The sequence below is a fragment of the Bombus huntii genome, chromosome 5 (assembly GCF_024542735.1).
Source record: "Bombus huntii isolate Logan2020A chromosome 5, iyBomHunt1.1, whole genome shotgun sequence".
In the NCBI taxonomy this organism is placed as follows: Eukaryota; Metazoa; Arthropoda; class Insecta; order Hymenoptera; family Apidae; genus Bombus; species Bombus huntii.
Window position 1 is genome coordinate 18,452,725 of NC_066242.1, and position 15,960 is coordinate 18,468,684.

At 44.0% G+C, this 15,960-nt stretch overlaps 2 protein-coding genes across 9 annotated transcripts in view; both read right to left on the minus strand.

The window, feature by feature from the left end:
* Positions 1–372: 372 nt before the first annotated feature.
* Positions 373–6,388, minus strand: LOC126865552 (uncharacterized). 3 transcript variants are annotated; one of them, XM_050618206.1, is made up of 5 exons: positions 4,983–6,388; positions 4,500–4,697; positions 2,861–3,077; positions 2,434–2,731; positions 373–2,198 (listed from the first exon to the last, which is right to left on the minus strand). In XM_050618206.1, exons 2-5 carry the CDS (start codon positions 4,584–4,586, stop codon positions 683–685), a joined length of 2,118 nt encoding a protein of 705 aa, XP_050474163.1. In that variant the 5' UTR covers positions 4,587–4,697; positions 4,983–6,388; the 3' UTR covers positions 373–682. The 3 variants fall into 3 exon arrangements, with proteins under 3 accessions (XP_050474163.1, XP_050474164.1, XP_050474162.1); XM_050618207.1 differs by having other exon boundaries at positions 4,500–4,733; XM_050618205.1 differs by having other exon boundaries at positions 4,500–4,824.
* Positions 6,389–8,245: 1,857 nt separating this feature from the next.
* LOC126865545 (homeotic protein spalt-major-like) overlaps positions 8,246–15,960 on the minus strand; it is a 249,713-nt gene continuing 241,998 nt past the window's right edge. For 4 of the 6 annotated variants that reach the window (XM_050618176.1, XM_050618172.1, XM_050618173.1 and 1 more), the window contains 5 exons: positions 15,149–15,424; positions 14,417–14,684; positions 13,682–13,830; positions 13,073–13,246; positions 8,246–12,502 (listed from right to left, as the gene is read on the minus strand). In XM_050618176.1, coding sequence (XP_050474133.1) covers positions 12,095–12,502; positions 13,073–13,246; positions 13,682–13,830; positions 14,417–14,684; positions 15,149–15,424 — 1,275 coding nt within the window. In that variant the 3' untranslated portion in view covers positions 8,246–12,094. The remainder of the gene's footprint in view (positions 12,503–13,072; positions 13,247–13,681; positions 13,831–14,416; positions 14,685–15,148; positions 15,425–15,960) is intronic. The other 2 variants (XM_050618174.1, XM_050618177.1) reach the window with 2 other exon arrangements.

Consider the following 15,960-nt stretch of genomic DNA (forward strand, 5'->3'; position numbering starts at 1 on the left):
AAGTGTTTTAATAGCAGGAAGTCTGCGAGTCGCGTCTAGTAATTAAAATACTAGCACATATTAGGTCTTTCTTTGAATTTAGTTGAAAATTATTCACAGTATGCTTAAGTATGCTTAACAAATCAAACGTCGTATTTAAAAGTTGCTGTCATTTACTACTATATAGGAAGAAAATGTATTTTTGTAACGTAAAAGAATCGTATCTCTCTGCAATTGCATTTTTATACATACGTCTGTACACGTACATTTGTATCCCATAGTAGACTAAACGCATGTATATATGGTCATGTTTAAATTCAATGATATCGCTGCACCACGCCAATTACGTTTACTTATTACTTATTCGTGTATTAACATATTACACTGTGCGTATTTATTATTATCGTACACAATAAAAACGACACTACTATTAGTTGACGCTTAATTTGTTAAGTACGAAATTACCGTGAATCACATCTTTAAAGCAAGTATCTTATCACAGTGTGACTTTTTTTTTTTTTTTTTTTTTGTACCAGTATACTGGCTACCGTACTCTAATTTCATTCGAGAGTCATTCGAGAGTCATTCGAGAGTATGTTGGTCAAAGCGAATCTCTTCGAAGTTTTCGAAAAATGAGAATAGAAAGAAAGAGGAGAAGAAGAAAAAAAGATGATAAAAAGACGCAGACAAACAAGCTACAAAGCTACAAACAATAGCAGTATAGCCTCATATTGAATTCATCGACACAGGCGCTTTGTTTTCCGTACGCGTTCAATCTGCTAACCGATCCTACCAACTTGTTGGTCTTACTCTCGTTTCTGTACCGTATCGTACCCTCGAATATCGCGTCACCAGGTTCCGTTTGAATCGTGATCGTGTAATCGATCAGTTGGTTCTTCTCACCCTCGCCCTTCCACGCTTTCGCGGCTTTAATTTCTTTCAATTTCAATACCGCGCATTGTACGAACTTGTTCAGCATGTTATTCAATTCCGAGACCAAGAAAACTGCCTTGTCCCGAAGACTTTCGTCATCCGAGGAAACATCGTAGCTGTTATGACACATGCACCAATGACTAGCTATACCCGCCATGGAGCACGTCCTGTAGTCAGGAATCGGCAAAAACCAGCTGATTCCACGGGGCAAATTGTCATCTTTCGGCATCGCTCGAAGTCGGGCCTTAAGACGCGGTTCCTGCAGATTTTCCGAATGCAGTATGTCGATCAAGGTCTCGTGCAAGTCGAAAGCTGTTGTTAGACTGCGCGTGTTTCTTCGGAAATTCGCCCAAGCTACTTGATACTTTTCCTTCCACCATCGTGGCATCACCACGAACACAAACGGAAGGCTGTCCTCCATTCTTCCTTGATAAGTCTGCCGAAAGCTTCCCCATCTCATACCATGGTCGCTCATCACTATCAACGCTGTTTGATTTAGCAACCGTTTCGTGAACAAATAGGTGACGAGGTTGTAGTAGGAATTGTCACCTAATTGCGGATAGTTGAAGAAATCGTGGGTGAGGCTGGCTTGCCAGATCATCGCGAAGTATGGGTCCCTGTAAAATCGCGAGGCGAATTTCTTAGCGTAGTCCAGTAAGTTTTCGAACGTTTTTCTGGTTCCCACGCAGAGATTCGCGTTTAATTTGTGCGTATTACCGATATCCTTCTCGGATGCGATACAGAATGGTCTGAGATAATAGTCAGTCGGTTGAACTCGGAAGCCTCGTTTTAGATAATTGAAGGTGGTCATGCCACAGGCATCCTCGGCGAAACCCGTTCGATAACCAGACGCGCTGAAATTTTTCCAAATGAATGGGCAGTCGTCGAACGTTTTATCTTTAGTTTGCCAACATAGATCGTGCAGTTGTTTCTCGGATAAGCCGCTTAAGACAGGCACTAAATTCGGATACGTGTTATCAGCCACTTTGGTGTAACCCAAGAATTCAACCGCTCCAAGTTCTTTCAACGCGTGGACAGTATTCGGCATCATACGATGAAAATTTAGTCGTGAAATCGAGTCGAGGCCGATTATTAACACGCTGAGCTGTTCAGTTTTCATATCGGTCGCTCTGGCTCGCTCGTATTTCCTCTCTACCGATGGGAAACGAGGTACAAACGCGTGATAATCCTTGTATATCACCTCGTTGTTGCGCGAACATTCCACTTTCACAAACTCGGTGTTTACGGCCGTCGCGTTTTCGAATTTGAAACACTCGTTACCGTACCTATAAATACGAATTACGAATTACGAATTACGAATATCAACTAAATATATTACGCTTGAAACTAAGAAAGAGACTAAAGCGATAAAGAGGCAAATACGTATGACAGATTTAATCCTGCTTGCTACGGTTTTCGCCAAACTTTGGTATAAAATTGCACGTGGTTCGAACAACGCGCTAAAACGAAATAAGAAATCGTAGACGATCGATAAAAGTAAGAATGATCAGTCTTACTGACGTAACAACGTTATCTTCGTCCTTCGTTCGCCAGAACGGGCGCCAGCAGCAATCGATTTCCCCTGAATTGTTGTAAAAATGGCCGATCGCATTTGGATTTATGTAGAGCGCTGTGTCGTTCGAATCGACCAGCGGTAAATGACTTCCGTGCTCGCAAATAAGTGGTTTTTCCTTCTCGATAAATCGTGCGATCGCTGAATCGAAAGGATCCATCGCTGGAATTCGACAACCTTTGTTGCGGACTACGAAACCGGAGTTCGCTATGGACGCGAACAAAGACTTCAGTTGCACGTAATTGTCTGAAAATAAAGTATACGTTCATCGTTCGTTCAATCGATTAATTAACAACGACAAAGAGATGTTTAAACGAGCTTCGCTTAAACGTTCTCCAAGTCCTATGCTTTTAGTAAAAATAGGTATAGGTATACCTTGCGAGGTATCGTTGATAATAGCTCCATACCGTGCCGTTCGAAACTGATCCGTGTTGAACGTGTTTATTACGATCAACGATACAAATAGGAAGATCAGCAGCCCTATTAACCATTTTTGTAACCGCGATCGACTTTTGTATATTTTGTTATGCAGTTCGAAATTAAAAGTGTTAGGCTCGTCATCTAGCGCTTTTTTATCGCCACGAAACAGTACCTAAAAATAAAAATTATCAGATAAAGCAGCGTGAATATCTTGTTAAATATTCGATACAATACCCTGTCGTATTATTTCCATCCGTTCTAATAAAACTTAACATTCACCCGTTTTATAGCTTAAATGATTTTGCTGATATTTTATCGTCTTTATACATTTTTCTATTCGAATGATTTCTCTTTGGTTTGTTTCTTTAAGAAAGGACACGATTCGGTATATATAAGGAAGAATATTAGTATATATATATAGAATATAATATATCGAAAACTAAAAGTTCTGCGTCCAGTAACTAATTCGATAAATAAAAGAAGAAAATTGGCATTTGTAGATTAACACATTCGTTCGAATACTCTATATATATATATATATATATGTGTGTATGTTTAAACATTGGTACTTTTAATAATCGAAGCTTTCGTGATTCAAGTTTCTCGTTTCTCGTTTCTCGTTTGTCGGCGTATGTTCGGACATGAATATATATCTTTACATCGTATATTTATATCTTTCTATATCATCCATGCGGTGGTATATGTAACGACAAGAATAAGTAAGAGAGAAGAAGTAGTCGAGTGATTCAAGTTTAGCGGAGAAGTTGGCGATTTGTTATTAATTTTCATCTGAATACACAATTTAATCTAAAGTATATAAAAAACAGGCATAATAACAACCAAACTGGGAATGTACACACACGATAAGAACAATTTACTTGTCAACGATGAAAAGGAAATATTCTTTAATTTGTTCAAATTTAACTTAACCAACTATAAATGATAACTTTCGGATGAGAAACATCTCACAGGAAAAGCAATCGATAGGATCGAATATTATATTTAACTCGAAACATTTTCGTCAAACGATTCGGATTTAAAGGTTAAACTTCATAACGAAGTTTTTGAAAATATAAGAGAAGATTTGAAACTTTCACTGGGCTGAGAGCGCGGTGCGAAGGTAAAAACAGGATTAGTAGGATTCTTCCGTTATAAATCCAAGTTGAAGAGTTCACTTTCTTTCGCTTTTATAAAATCGCGATATTCGCGAAGAGCACGTCTATCGAAATTGAAAAAAATACACGTTTATTAAAAGTTGACTTCTCGTAAGAGTGAAAATTTGGTTAAAAACGTCGTTGTAATCGGTTGGTGGTATTGTATATTATAAAAGTATATTGGAAGAGCTCGCCGATTACTCGAGTTGCGAGAGAGGACAAACGAATCGTTCGACTATTAAAAGTAACGTCTCGTTCGCTTTATTCCTTTCAGTTTTCACGTTCTTTTTCAGATATTTAAAGAATACCTCTTCGCCGTTATAACGCCATTATTATATTCGAACTTTATGTTTATCGTTGGATTCACGAGGTTCGATACAGTTCGGATGGAAGGAACGACAACGATAAAATATCGCAACTTAATGATATTCGTAACTTACCTTATTTTGAGATTGATCGCACATGCCAGGGCAACCTTCCTTGCTAATCACCTTTGAACGTTTGAAAGATATCGGAAACAGGTACATGCATCATCCGATATCCAGATCTTATCGTAAAGAGGACTATTCGAGGTCGTTATCGTTGTCTTTGGTATAGATTCAGACGTCTGTAATTTACGACTAGACCTTCCCGTCGAACTGCAATGTTCGCAATCACGCAAGAAATTACACCGACTGGCAAAATATAAAATCACGTTATCGTAAAACATCGCCGATGTTCTGTATATCGCGCTATCTCGATCGCATGCTAAACAGAGATAGGAAACTAAAAAAGAAAAAGACGAAAATCGCAATTACAGATCAGATAAAGAGAAAGAAATGCGAACGAAAAATTCCGCTGTACTTTACGCATATTATCAATTCCGATTCTAATTTGAACCGTTAGCTTTTAATTTTGCGTTAAAGCGAAATTATCCGACTTACCGATGGATTCTTTCGATCCTGCTTTTTCCGCCGCTTTTTCCGCCGCTTTTTCCGCCGCTTTTTTCACCGTCAGCCTCTATCGAAACGATCCCAAGCGCAGGCATCGTTGAGTAAATCTCGCTAAGCTTTTTAACAGGTTTCTTCCACCATTTCATCGCATCGCGCCACGATTTCCACGATGAAACTTTGCTCGGTTCGACCACGATTTTTCGCGGTGAGAACGAAAATGGAGAAACGTTTGCCAATCGATTCGATGATTGCTTGTAAGCGGCTGTGTGAAAATACGTCTGCACGATGGTCGCACACCTGAGAAACTCGTCCTCTTTGTCTCGTCCGCAAAGGGGGTTTGCTCGCTGGCTATTTCGAACAAGTACCAGGCCGCTAACAGGGCTGTGTTTCCTCTATAAGCGAATACTCGGCTTCGAATCGCTGTTTCTCGAGAGATTTTGAAAAATCTGTAAATTCAGCTTGCTCGTTTCTCCTTTAAAAATACTTTGCGTCCAAAATGAAACCATACGAGTATGGTTATGTAATAATATCATATACGCGACGTTTGTACGAGATTGGCGTTGGTCTGCGAGGAAAATTCGTCGATCCTGCAATTTGACACAGTCGAACGGCTCGCTGAACGCCTCGATTCGGCGTCGTCTAACGTCAGCAAGGTTCGATTCGGTGCACTTTAACGTAACCAAGTTTTCGTCTCGATGCATTTTAACGAGACGGTGGTGGTTTCGGGAGGCGAGTTTCTCGCCGCTCTCGCGCCGCTCTCCTTACTCGCATCTCCGTGTTTTCCAGAACAGGTCGGATTTCACGCGTTTCCATCGGGTTTCCCTTTCACGGCCGGAACACCCTTTTCCGTTCAATTGTCCGCAGCAATGGTTGCCGATCGCAACGGCCGCCGATCGAATTTACCGGACCGCATAAACGGAACTGTCGGATGCCAAAATCCCCATAAACCATCACCATCACCGTCGCCGCGTGTTACGTCATTGCGGCTGTTCACTTTGCGACTGCTCCACGAATACCTGCGTGATCGCTCGCGGATCTTGCAACAGCGTGATCGGAACGGCGATATACGATTAGGAGGCACGATGCGGTACGACGGTGCAAACGATTTTACAATTGGACGACCGTACTCGACGTTGACACGCTGACGAGACGCTGGGTGAAATGCGGCGAGCAGCGTCTGGACCAGTTCGAAGATGGAAAATGAGCGTAAAACGTAGTCCGGGAACGGGAACAGAGTCATCGAAGAACGAACAGTCTTCTTTTCCTCGTGTTCTCCACGTGGCCACGTGGGAACCGTCGGTCAGTCCCCAATTCCCGGAACACGTCGGAGATAGCGACGAGGCGTTGCCGTGGCCGTGGCTGGGATCCTAGCGGAATACATACAGGGGCCATAGGCAGCGAGGTAACGAGAGGAGGAGAGACGAGAGAATCTGGTCGATAGACGCGGTAGAGCGCGCGCGCGCGCCCACGGCCTCTTCCGCACCTCGGCGATACGTCGCGTCGCGCGTCGCGCGTTGCGCGTCGCCACGGGCCAGTTAACAGCCGTTTCCTCTTACTCTGGTCCAGCGCAGCGGCTTAATAGCCGGTCAACGCGAACAAGCGTTATCTACTCGCCAACCTTTTACTTATCGTTTCTATTATTTATCATTACGTTTATACCGATTTTACTTTTATTATACGTTGGTATTATCAGTTGACCACATTCGGACTATCTGCGTCGCGTATCATATTTCAAATATATGTTCGCGACGGTGACCTTTTTCCTTCGTAGTTTTTCTTTTCTTCCTCTTTGCTCGGAGAACAAGATAAATTTATCACTGCCAGTTGTCTGCAAATCAAAGTCCTTGCATAACTGAAAATACAATCGTGCGATCCGTAATAGCACGGAATAACGGAATAACTTACGAAACTATGCTTAAAAAAGAGCGAAACGAGTATCCGCGTATATTCGATCGATCGAGCTTCGATATTCCATTCCTGCTCGTCCTCTTGCTTCGTCCGGCGATTGTCAGTTTACAGAATTGTGCAAATTAAAACCGTGCTGGTTCTTGGAAATTTGACTTGGAAATTTGACAAAATGACTTTGATCGCGATCAACGATACATTTTGAGCAAGGTCTTTGAAAATTTCCTAATAACTAGGTCGATCTCGTTAAACAACACCACGATACCCAAAACCTACGCACGTCCGATATTTTGGGTTTGTCGCGCCGACATCCAAATTCGCTCCTTGAAAACGAGCTAGTAAACTAGTGATCGGTGCACCGTGATACGTGATAGAAGTGGTAAAAAAGAAGGAAAGAGCGGAAAATATCAATCGTAACGGAGGAAATTATAGGTAAACACAGGACGCGATATAGGGAAAAGACAAAGTCACCCTAGCCGATTCGTAGGAACATCGTGTGTGCGCTATGGACGTTCTAAGGAGGCTTTAGATACAGAAAACTCACGCGCGCCTAATAAACGATAATTACATGGCGGTACACGCGGTTATTTTCACAGGAATGTCACTCGTTCCGACGACACAAGCAGAAATAAACGTTTACACGTTTACGCGTAAATGCAAAGTCAAGCTGTGTAGCAAACGTTCTTCTGGCAAATTCTATGCGAGCTCGTTCGTCGATGAAACGAAAACAGAAAACGAGAAAGAAAGTAAAAAGAAGAAAAAGGAAAAAAGAGGAGAAAGAAGAAGAAAAAAAAAATAAAAAGAAAAAAAGAAAAAAGGAGAGAAAGAAGAAAAAAAAAATGAAAACGATGTACGTATTTTGTCTTAATGTCTTTCATCGAGTTTAGGATTTTTATAATTGACGCATCGTCCATCCGTTTGTCGGTAACGCGAAATAGGATGTTCGGATGGTAAGGCACTTTACGAAAAGCGCGTTTAGTTTCATAGTCTACGAAATTATCGACTACGTACCTCGTCGGTGACATATTCAACGCGTATCGGTGGCGATTATCGCGTCTAGTCGTTTTCCATTGAAATCGCAGACGAGCGTCTATTCCTACTCTAAGGTATGGTAGTTATCGCTACAACTGCTACGATATCGACAGTCGGTACGATAGGGACGGATACGTTGGTATACAGGCTAGTCGGGAAAGTAGAGCGCGAACAAACGTAAATTTGAAATTGAGGAACTTTTCAGTTTGCGAATACGAATCGTCGCGAGTACGAAAAGTATTTTTGTAGGCCGCGAAGCAGATCGACGTTTAACGATTTCCACGTAGCGAAACGAAAATGACAACACCGGATGCAGCTCGTTCTCATAATAATTGTTTATTGTTGAAGTGATATAGATATAATGATCCGTAACGTAATTCAACTACAATGAGACAAGTTGCGTAACTAGCAAGATTCGTGTTTATACATGGATTATACAATATGTACAGAAAACCTAAGATCGTACAAGCAATACTTTGTTTTGGACAACTTCACAGGACTCGCGATCGGGGAATAGCTGCCAGCCTTTCCGTGCCCCCCCCCCCTTTCCCATCTTTTCTTCTCTTTTCCTTTTACTTTTTTCACTTTTTTTTTTTCTCGTCCATTCCTTAATTTAAAAACGACCATTGCGCAAGCACGCGAAACATCTGCACACGTGAAACTAGTAAACGTTCCACGTAACTTACGAAACATTTTTAATAGCACACTAACGACTTACATCCACTTCTCTAACCCGACATTTTTTCGCCTTTTACACTTATCGCGTGTTTGTTATTTACAACGGTATCTATATACACGTACATATGTATACGATAGTCACTGTGAAAGGAGACTTTTTGATTGTTTCCCTAAACGCTACCTTTTACGCTCTCGAGCGCTCTCTCCTAGCATCGATCGTATCGTTTTCTTCTTTTCCTTTCTAACTCGAATTTTACATTTACTCGAATTTCGGTTTGTTCTTCTTCTTCTTCTTCTTCTTGTTGCTTCATTTTGTCTTCTCGTTGTTCCGGGATGAATCGACAATCATTATCGGACCGTGTTTCTTTATAAAAACAGTGATTAATTATCGCAGTTAATTTTCTTTATCGTGGATTCGCACGACGAACGATTACTATCGTAAAATAAACGCATAACCGCCGTATAGATGGACACGTATGTTTATCGACAACGAACCTAAGAAACGAAATACTGCTAAAGGCAGGTGGATTCGACCGTCACTGGCAGACGGTCAACCGCGAATCGATTCCGTCTCGCGAGCCATATTTTCAGAAACACATTTACGCGAGAACGTTAAAAAACGTTCGTACCCTTTGTTCTTTCGGCTGCTTGTTCCATACGCTCGTTCCGTACAAATCTGTCCGCTGTATTCCTGCTGATCGAAGCCGTTAGTTTCCAGCCGTGGCTCCTTTTCTTTTATCCGGTTCGCGCTTTTCTCGCTTTTACGCGGATACAACGATGCAAAGAAATTTCACCGAATTACCGAATCGTTATTAAGAAATACGAAAACAGAGAGAAATTAGCGCGCAAACCAGAGACGGTTGCATCGAATATCTTTCAAATATATTTCCTCCTTTGAATTTGTCGAAAAGGCCAATTCTGTTAAAATATATGTTTTATTTCCACCGTTACACAGAATCTGCGTATCTTCGTACGAAACTTTCGTCCGAAACTCGCCAAGCATTTTCCATCTAACGTCCTCGATCGTAATAACTAGTCGTTTTCCGCAATTCTTGATCAACGTATAGCCACCGTGGAGACCCGGGGATCGCGCGACACCGCGATACACCGTGCTCCTCTTATTATCCTCTTGTTTTGCAACGAGAGTCGTCGAATCGACCGAGTTCTTAAAAAGTTACATCTAAGCTAGTTAAAAATCAGATAAATTACGTAAAGTGCTTAATGGACACACGTATGCAGCATTGCTATCGTTACTTTTTACACGTTTCTTTACATGCGTATCGTATCTCATCTATTATTAGTATTTTTATTTATTTATCTATCCTTTGTTCGCATTTGACGATTAAACGCGAGAACATACAGGAAAGCCATTATACACGAGAGTATTAACTTTTCGAGTACGAACGAACGCGATCGATCGCGCACAGTCCACGACGTATGCCTGTTCGATCGCATCGTATTCGCATCGTATTCGCATCGTATTCGCATCGTATTCGCATCGTATTCGCATCGTATTCGATAGATTTCTTCGCAAACGTACGATTACCGATAACTTTCTCGCCACGCGGCCTTTTTAAACGAGGTTACGCGTCTCTTCGTTACCACTGAGCTCGCGTAATATCCAATTTCCAACCCTTGCTTGCTTTTCACTTCCATTTTCACACGATTCCTGACAAACGCACGCTCGGACCAAGCGACATTATCGTTCGCGCGCTTCCACCCAACTCTTCGAGAATGCCAGTTTTCTACGCGCGTAGAAAATAACGTCGCTTGTCCCGGTTTAGCTTTTTCCATCCTGCGATGCACCACATTGCTTTCTTTTTTGAATACTTACGATCTTTCACGTTCGATGACAAATCGGATAAAAAGCGCGAACAAATTTTTATATAAACCGAACCGAAGTAACTTTATCAAACCGTTTAAACGTCCGTTTCTTTTAATTCGATCGTCGATGGATCATCGTCGGAAGTTAGTTTACGATGCAACGTAGTAACGATACATTTATCTCGGATAAGAAGAAATTAGAAGAAATTAGAAGAAAGAGGAAGACCAGTCTCGTGGATTCCGTATAAACGCACGTGCAGTCATAGGTGCCTGATAACACAGCGTCGATTCTACGCGTAACGATGCATCGTTGACCGAGAAAGAATCGCAGTTTGACCGAACGGCGGTCGAACGAGGTGCGTCGGACCTAGGAAAACACTCGAGATCGATGGGTATCGGGGGAACGCAAAACGACGTCGGCTGTCTTTCCGTATAAAATAACGACGGGACACGTTGGCGGTGCGCGCTGTACATCCAGTGTAAATAATAATACTATGATACAAAGTATAAGTACATTGGTTTAAACGATTGCAGGCTGCTCCTCTCATATCACAGCGAGGGCGCTGCCGGGCCCGCTTCGAAACTCCTAAAAACGCCGTTCTCTCGAAGGAAAAAAGAAAAAAAAAAAAAAAATGAAAAAAAAAGAAGAAACGAGAAAGAAAGCGACGCATGTACTCGCACGTGTATACAACTCGTACCTTTTCGTACCGATACAATATTTATATATCTATATATTTATATATATTTATGTATATATATATATATATATCATCTTCTTTCTTTATGTATATATTTATATCTTCCTGTACGGGATATCTCGTATAACCGGTGGTTGTACCTCGAACTATTCTTATTTTCGTTTACGAAATAAAGTCAAATGCTGAAAAGAGATCGGCTCGAGATTCTAATCGACATCGAAATTTTGAAATGGACGACGACGCGCGTTTTAACCTCCGTGTTGCGTCGCGTACGAGAACCACGACGTTCGGAGGTGGTATCGATCAGACAATATACCCCGTATAGGCGCATTTTATAATAATAACGTACGATAACTCTAAGTGAGGTGACCACCACTGTCGCGTATGGACGGTCAGAGTGTGGAGGGCCAGGACGTCGCGGCGCCACGTGTCTTGCGGCCCTCGTGGACTCAGTCTAGGCACCGCGTCCGTCGTCCCTCGTGCGAAAGCACGTGACGCGGGGAAGAGTTCTCAAGAGGGACCCGGTTATCGAAGTTCGTGCTCCTTCCAAGGTCCTCTCGATCGCGTTTAAGACTAGTGTGACAATAGGAACATGGTATCTGCTCTGGCTCTGGGGATCAAGAAAGATATGTCGTCGAACGTTCGACACGTCCGAGTTCTTCGGCTCGCGAAATGCACTGAAACACTACTTCCGGCTCCATATAAACGTCTCGTTGCTCTCTCTCTCTCATTCTCTCTCTCTCATTCTCTCTCTCATTCTCTCTCTCTCTCTCATTCTCTCTCTCATTCTCTCTCTCTCTCTCATTCTCTCTCTCATTCTCTCTCTCTCTCTCTCTCTCTCATTCTCTCTCTCTCTCGTTCTCTCTCGCTCTCCCTGTCTCTATGTCCATATGACAGCCAGGACGGAGTTCAGTCACCGAAAACGTGAAGCCTCGAGGAAGAAGGATATGTGTCGTTGACGGAGGTTCACGTGGCCAGTCCTTCGCCCCTGGCCGTCGCGGGCGGCGGAAGTCGAGCCGAAGGTGGAGTCGAGTTGCCCTCCGACCTGGTCGGCGGCTCCCTGTCGAAATGATGCTGAAGTGCGTCCCCTGTCCACGAGGACACGTTCGCGCTGCTCTGATTGCTTCCGTTGGAACTCGGCGTGCCTGGCGAGTGCGAGGGCGATGGCGTTTGAAAGAGCATGGACCCAGACGGTATCGAGGACTTGCCGTCGAGCAGCGGCCCGTTACTGTTCGCTGCCACCATCGGTTGCTTGTCGAGGGGGAAGCCAGCTCCAGCCGCGTACACCGAGCCGAATAATCCAGCGTACTTGCCAGCGGCCACGGAGTGACTCGGTAGACCGTTGTTGCTTTGAATCACCGAGATCTCGTTCAGCTGTAAGCAACGCGCGCCCCACCCGTTAGTTTTATTCGACGGCAATCGAACGGAATTACGAAACTAAGAAGAAGACGAAAGAAGGAACGATCGTCGATCGTCTCGCGACCACGGATTATTTTTCGGAGTCGCGACGCAGACTCTAGAGGGCCGGACCAGGGTCCTTCGACTTTCTCGATATCTTCTTTAGATCGCGCGTATTTTCATATCGTTGGAGAAAAAGTACGATTACGGTTTTCCCTTTCGCGGTATCCGGTCGTTTAGCGGTACTTTGTCTGGCATTATTCTTCAGGTAGTTAGCTTTTAGTCGATAATGGTAGGTCAAAATGTATCGTACGCGGTTCGGTCGATGCACGACTATTCCGTTTATCGAAATCCGATCGATCCCGTCTTCGTGCTTTTCTCCGCGCGTTTCCAAGCACTGGCGATTCAAAGAGTCAACGAGTAGTCGACGCAGCCGTGCCGTTCGATTCCTCCGATCCTCCTCGATATCGTCGAAATGGTAACGATCGAGGCGAAACAAGATCGAAATCTCTCTTCGCGATAGGAAATTTTCGAATAATCGCTCACCTTCTGCTGCACGCCGTTAAGGAACGGCGCGGGTAGATACGGATAGAAAAGATCCGGCCGACGCTGCAGAAACTCCGAGTCCTTGGGAGTGATGGGTAGGGGAGGCAGATCCAGGGACATTCGTCGACCTCGTCGAGAAGCTCCGTTGGTCCACATATGAGTACCCATGTGTACCTGCGATCAGAAGAAGCGAAATCTCCAGTCAACGCGACTGTTAACGATCTTCTTCGGTGTCGCTGATCTTTCATCGAGCTTTGCAGTATCTTTCTTTTTCGTTCCTGTACGTTACGCGTCAGCGTTAGTACAAGCGGTAGCAGCTAGCTGATGTTAGTGAATAAACTCGAAGAATCCAGAGACACGGGGATAACAAGATAGCGGAGAGAGAAGAGAGACGGGAAAACTGACGGATAACGAAGAAAGTAACGGAAAGAGACAGAAATAGAAAGAAAGAGAGAGAGAGAGATAAATAGATAGATAGATTGATAGATAGATGGATGGATAGATAGATAGATAGATAGATAGAGAAAGAGAGAGAGACAGAGACAGAGAGTGAGAATGAGAGTGAGAGAGACAGACAGACGGAAAGAAACAGGAAAAATGATGATATACCTTGAGATTGCCCTTGGTGGTGAAGGCCTTCTGGCAGACGGTGCATCGGAACGGTTTGTCGCCTGTGTGAGTTCTCATATGGATCTGCAGCGCCGAAGATGAGGAGAAATTCTTATTGCAAATCTGGCACAAGTGTTTGCTCGGCACGCCTGCAAATACACACACAGAGTTTCGCTGAACAGACCCTGACGCAAGTTTAACGAAGGTTCTCAAGCTTGTCTCTTTTCTTCGAGAGAGAGAGAGAGAGAGAGAGAGAAAGATAGAGAGAGAGAGAGAGGGAGAGAGAGAGAGGAGAGAGAGATAGAGGAGGGAGATAGATAGATAGAGATAGATAGATAGAGATAGATAGATAGATGGATAGATAGATAGATAGATAAATAGAGAGAGAGAGAGAGAGAGAAAGTTTTATCTCGGAAAAATGATCCGTTCGCGGGTGAGATTCAGGACGGAAGACGAAAGAAACGAGAAATGAAAGAGAAAGCGAAGCAAGCTATCGGCAAGGGAGAGAGCGCGCGATGCGAAGGGAAGCGCAAGCGAGTGCACGAGTAAGCGAAGCTGGTGTATATACGTGAAACAGCGGTGGCTACTTTGGCGTTTCGACCGAAGCTCGACGGCGATCTCTGGTAGCGAGAAACAGTCGAACCTGGCAAGCGAAGCCTCTCGGATCGTTCGAACTGTGCTCGATGAAGAAGCAGACCGATCAAACGCTTTTCAACCGGTTTCCAAGCTACTTACTGGCTGGTCTCTTTGGTGCTGGCAGCTCCCCCTCTGGCGGCGATCTCTTCACGGCGATGCTTTGTTCCATCGAAGTCGGAGGCATCGGCGGAGGAGGCGGTGGGGGCGGTGGCGGCGGCGGCGGTAAGCTCGAATCCTCCGCGCACATCGGACTTCTCGAGGTTTCGTGCTCCTGAGATTGCTGTTGGTGTTGCTGCTTCGAGTCGCTGAACAAATGCGGCGGCATGTCGCGGATCTTGTGAGTCAGCATGTGCTGCTTCATGTTCCCCTGTGTGAGAGAAAACATTGCTCGGTTACATCGTCGCCAACCAGACAGCTTCGAGTTCAATCACTTCATCGATCACACCACTCTGCATAATTTCTCGCGATTCGACGTCGTATCGCTTTTCAACTTTTCCTTACTTAGACAAATATTTTCTATAGGTTATTCGGACAAAAGGAACAATCACGGTCGAATCGTACGACAAATTCGAAGGCTCTTTCGATTAGTCGACTGGCCAAAATTGAGTCGACGTTCTATACGCTCGTCTTGCCAGGAAAAAAGAAGAAAGAAGAAAGAAGAAAGAAGAAAGAAGAAAGAAGAAAGAAGAGAGAAGAGAGAAGAGAGAAGAGAAAAGAGAGAAGAGAGAAGAAAGGAGGAAAGAGAAAACGAATGGCGTAAGGTCGAACGAAGAATACATAGTGGTGTTATCATAGTTGTTGTTTCATTGTCAAAATGCAGCAGGCTCTTACCAGGAGGCCGTGCGCCGAGGGTAGAAGTCCGAGGGCGGGCGACATCAGCGGGGGTAGGCGGATGGCAGGATAGACAGGCGTCAGCCCCCGCCCCCCTCCGGCTCCTTTCCGCCCCCGGTTCTTCCGATCCTCAGGTCGCCGCCGCCGCCTGCGTTTCGCTTTTTCTCGACTACTGGCGCACGCTGATCCAAATTGAGGATCGGGTGAAGTGATCGAACTGTTAGCGGGCAACGGTTGAGACGCACAGATGCATGCTTGCTGCCCGGAACCATCGTTCTGAAAGTATCGTAGAAAAAACAAAGATACAGAGCTGGCCAAACCTGAACCGACTGGCGCGATTTGCATCGTCGTTTTCTATTTTTTTTCACGATTATCGATTCGTCGTTCGAGTTTCCGTTAATACGTTGATTCGGATATATCGCGTTAGTATCTATTTCCCTCTCTAAAAGCAACAAAGCGTAAGCGTTCGCCGCGAAGGAATCGCGCAACTGGATCACCGACTTGCATGTATTTTTTCTAAACTTGGTATTAGTCGTAGCGTTGATCCTAGCGTTAATGACTATATATATATATATATATGTCGGGTTTACATTAGAATTAGGGTTAGGGGCGTGAAACGAATCTTCGTTTGGGTTACACGTTGTCGTTATGCAATAGAGAAGACATTGACTAGTGCAAATACGATTATTATAGAACCGGACAAGTAACCGCGGTAGTTAGGTACTCGAGAAACTAATGACAATGATCCTAGGTTCAATAACGAATCCGCGGTCGACGGGATGATAGATGAACGTACTCGCAAAATCTAAGCC

Coding starts and splice junctions, on each gene's coding strand:
- LOC126865552 (XM_050618206.1), bottom strand. CDS start 4,586: ATGTACCTGTTTCCGATATCTTTCAAACGTTCAAAGGTGATTAGCAAG. Junction 3,078..4,499: donor GCGATCAATCTCAAAATAAG/GTAAGTTACGAA, acceptor TTTTATTTTTAG/GTACTGTTTCGTGGCGATAA. Junction 2,732..2,860: donor TATCAACGATACCTCGCAAG/GTATACCTATAC, acceptor CTTTATTTTCAG/ACAATTACGTGCAACTGAAG.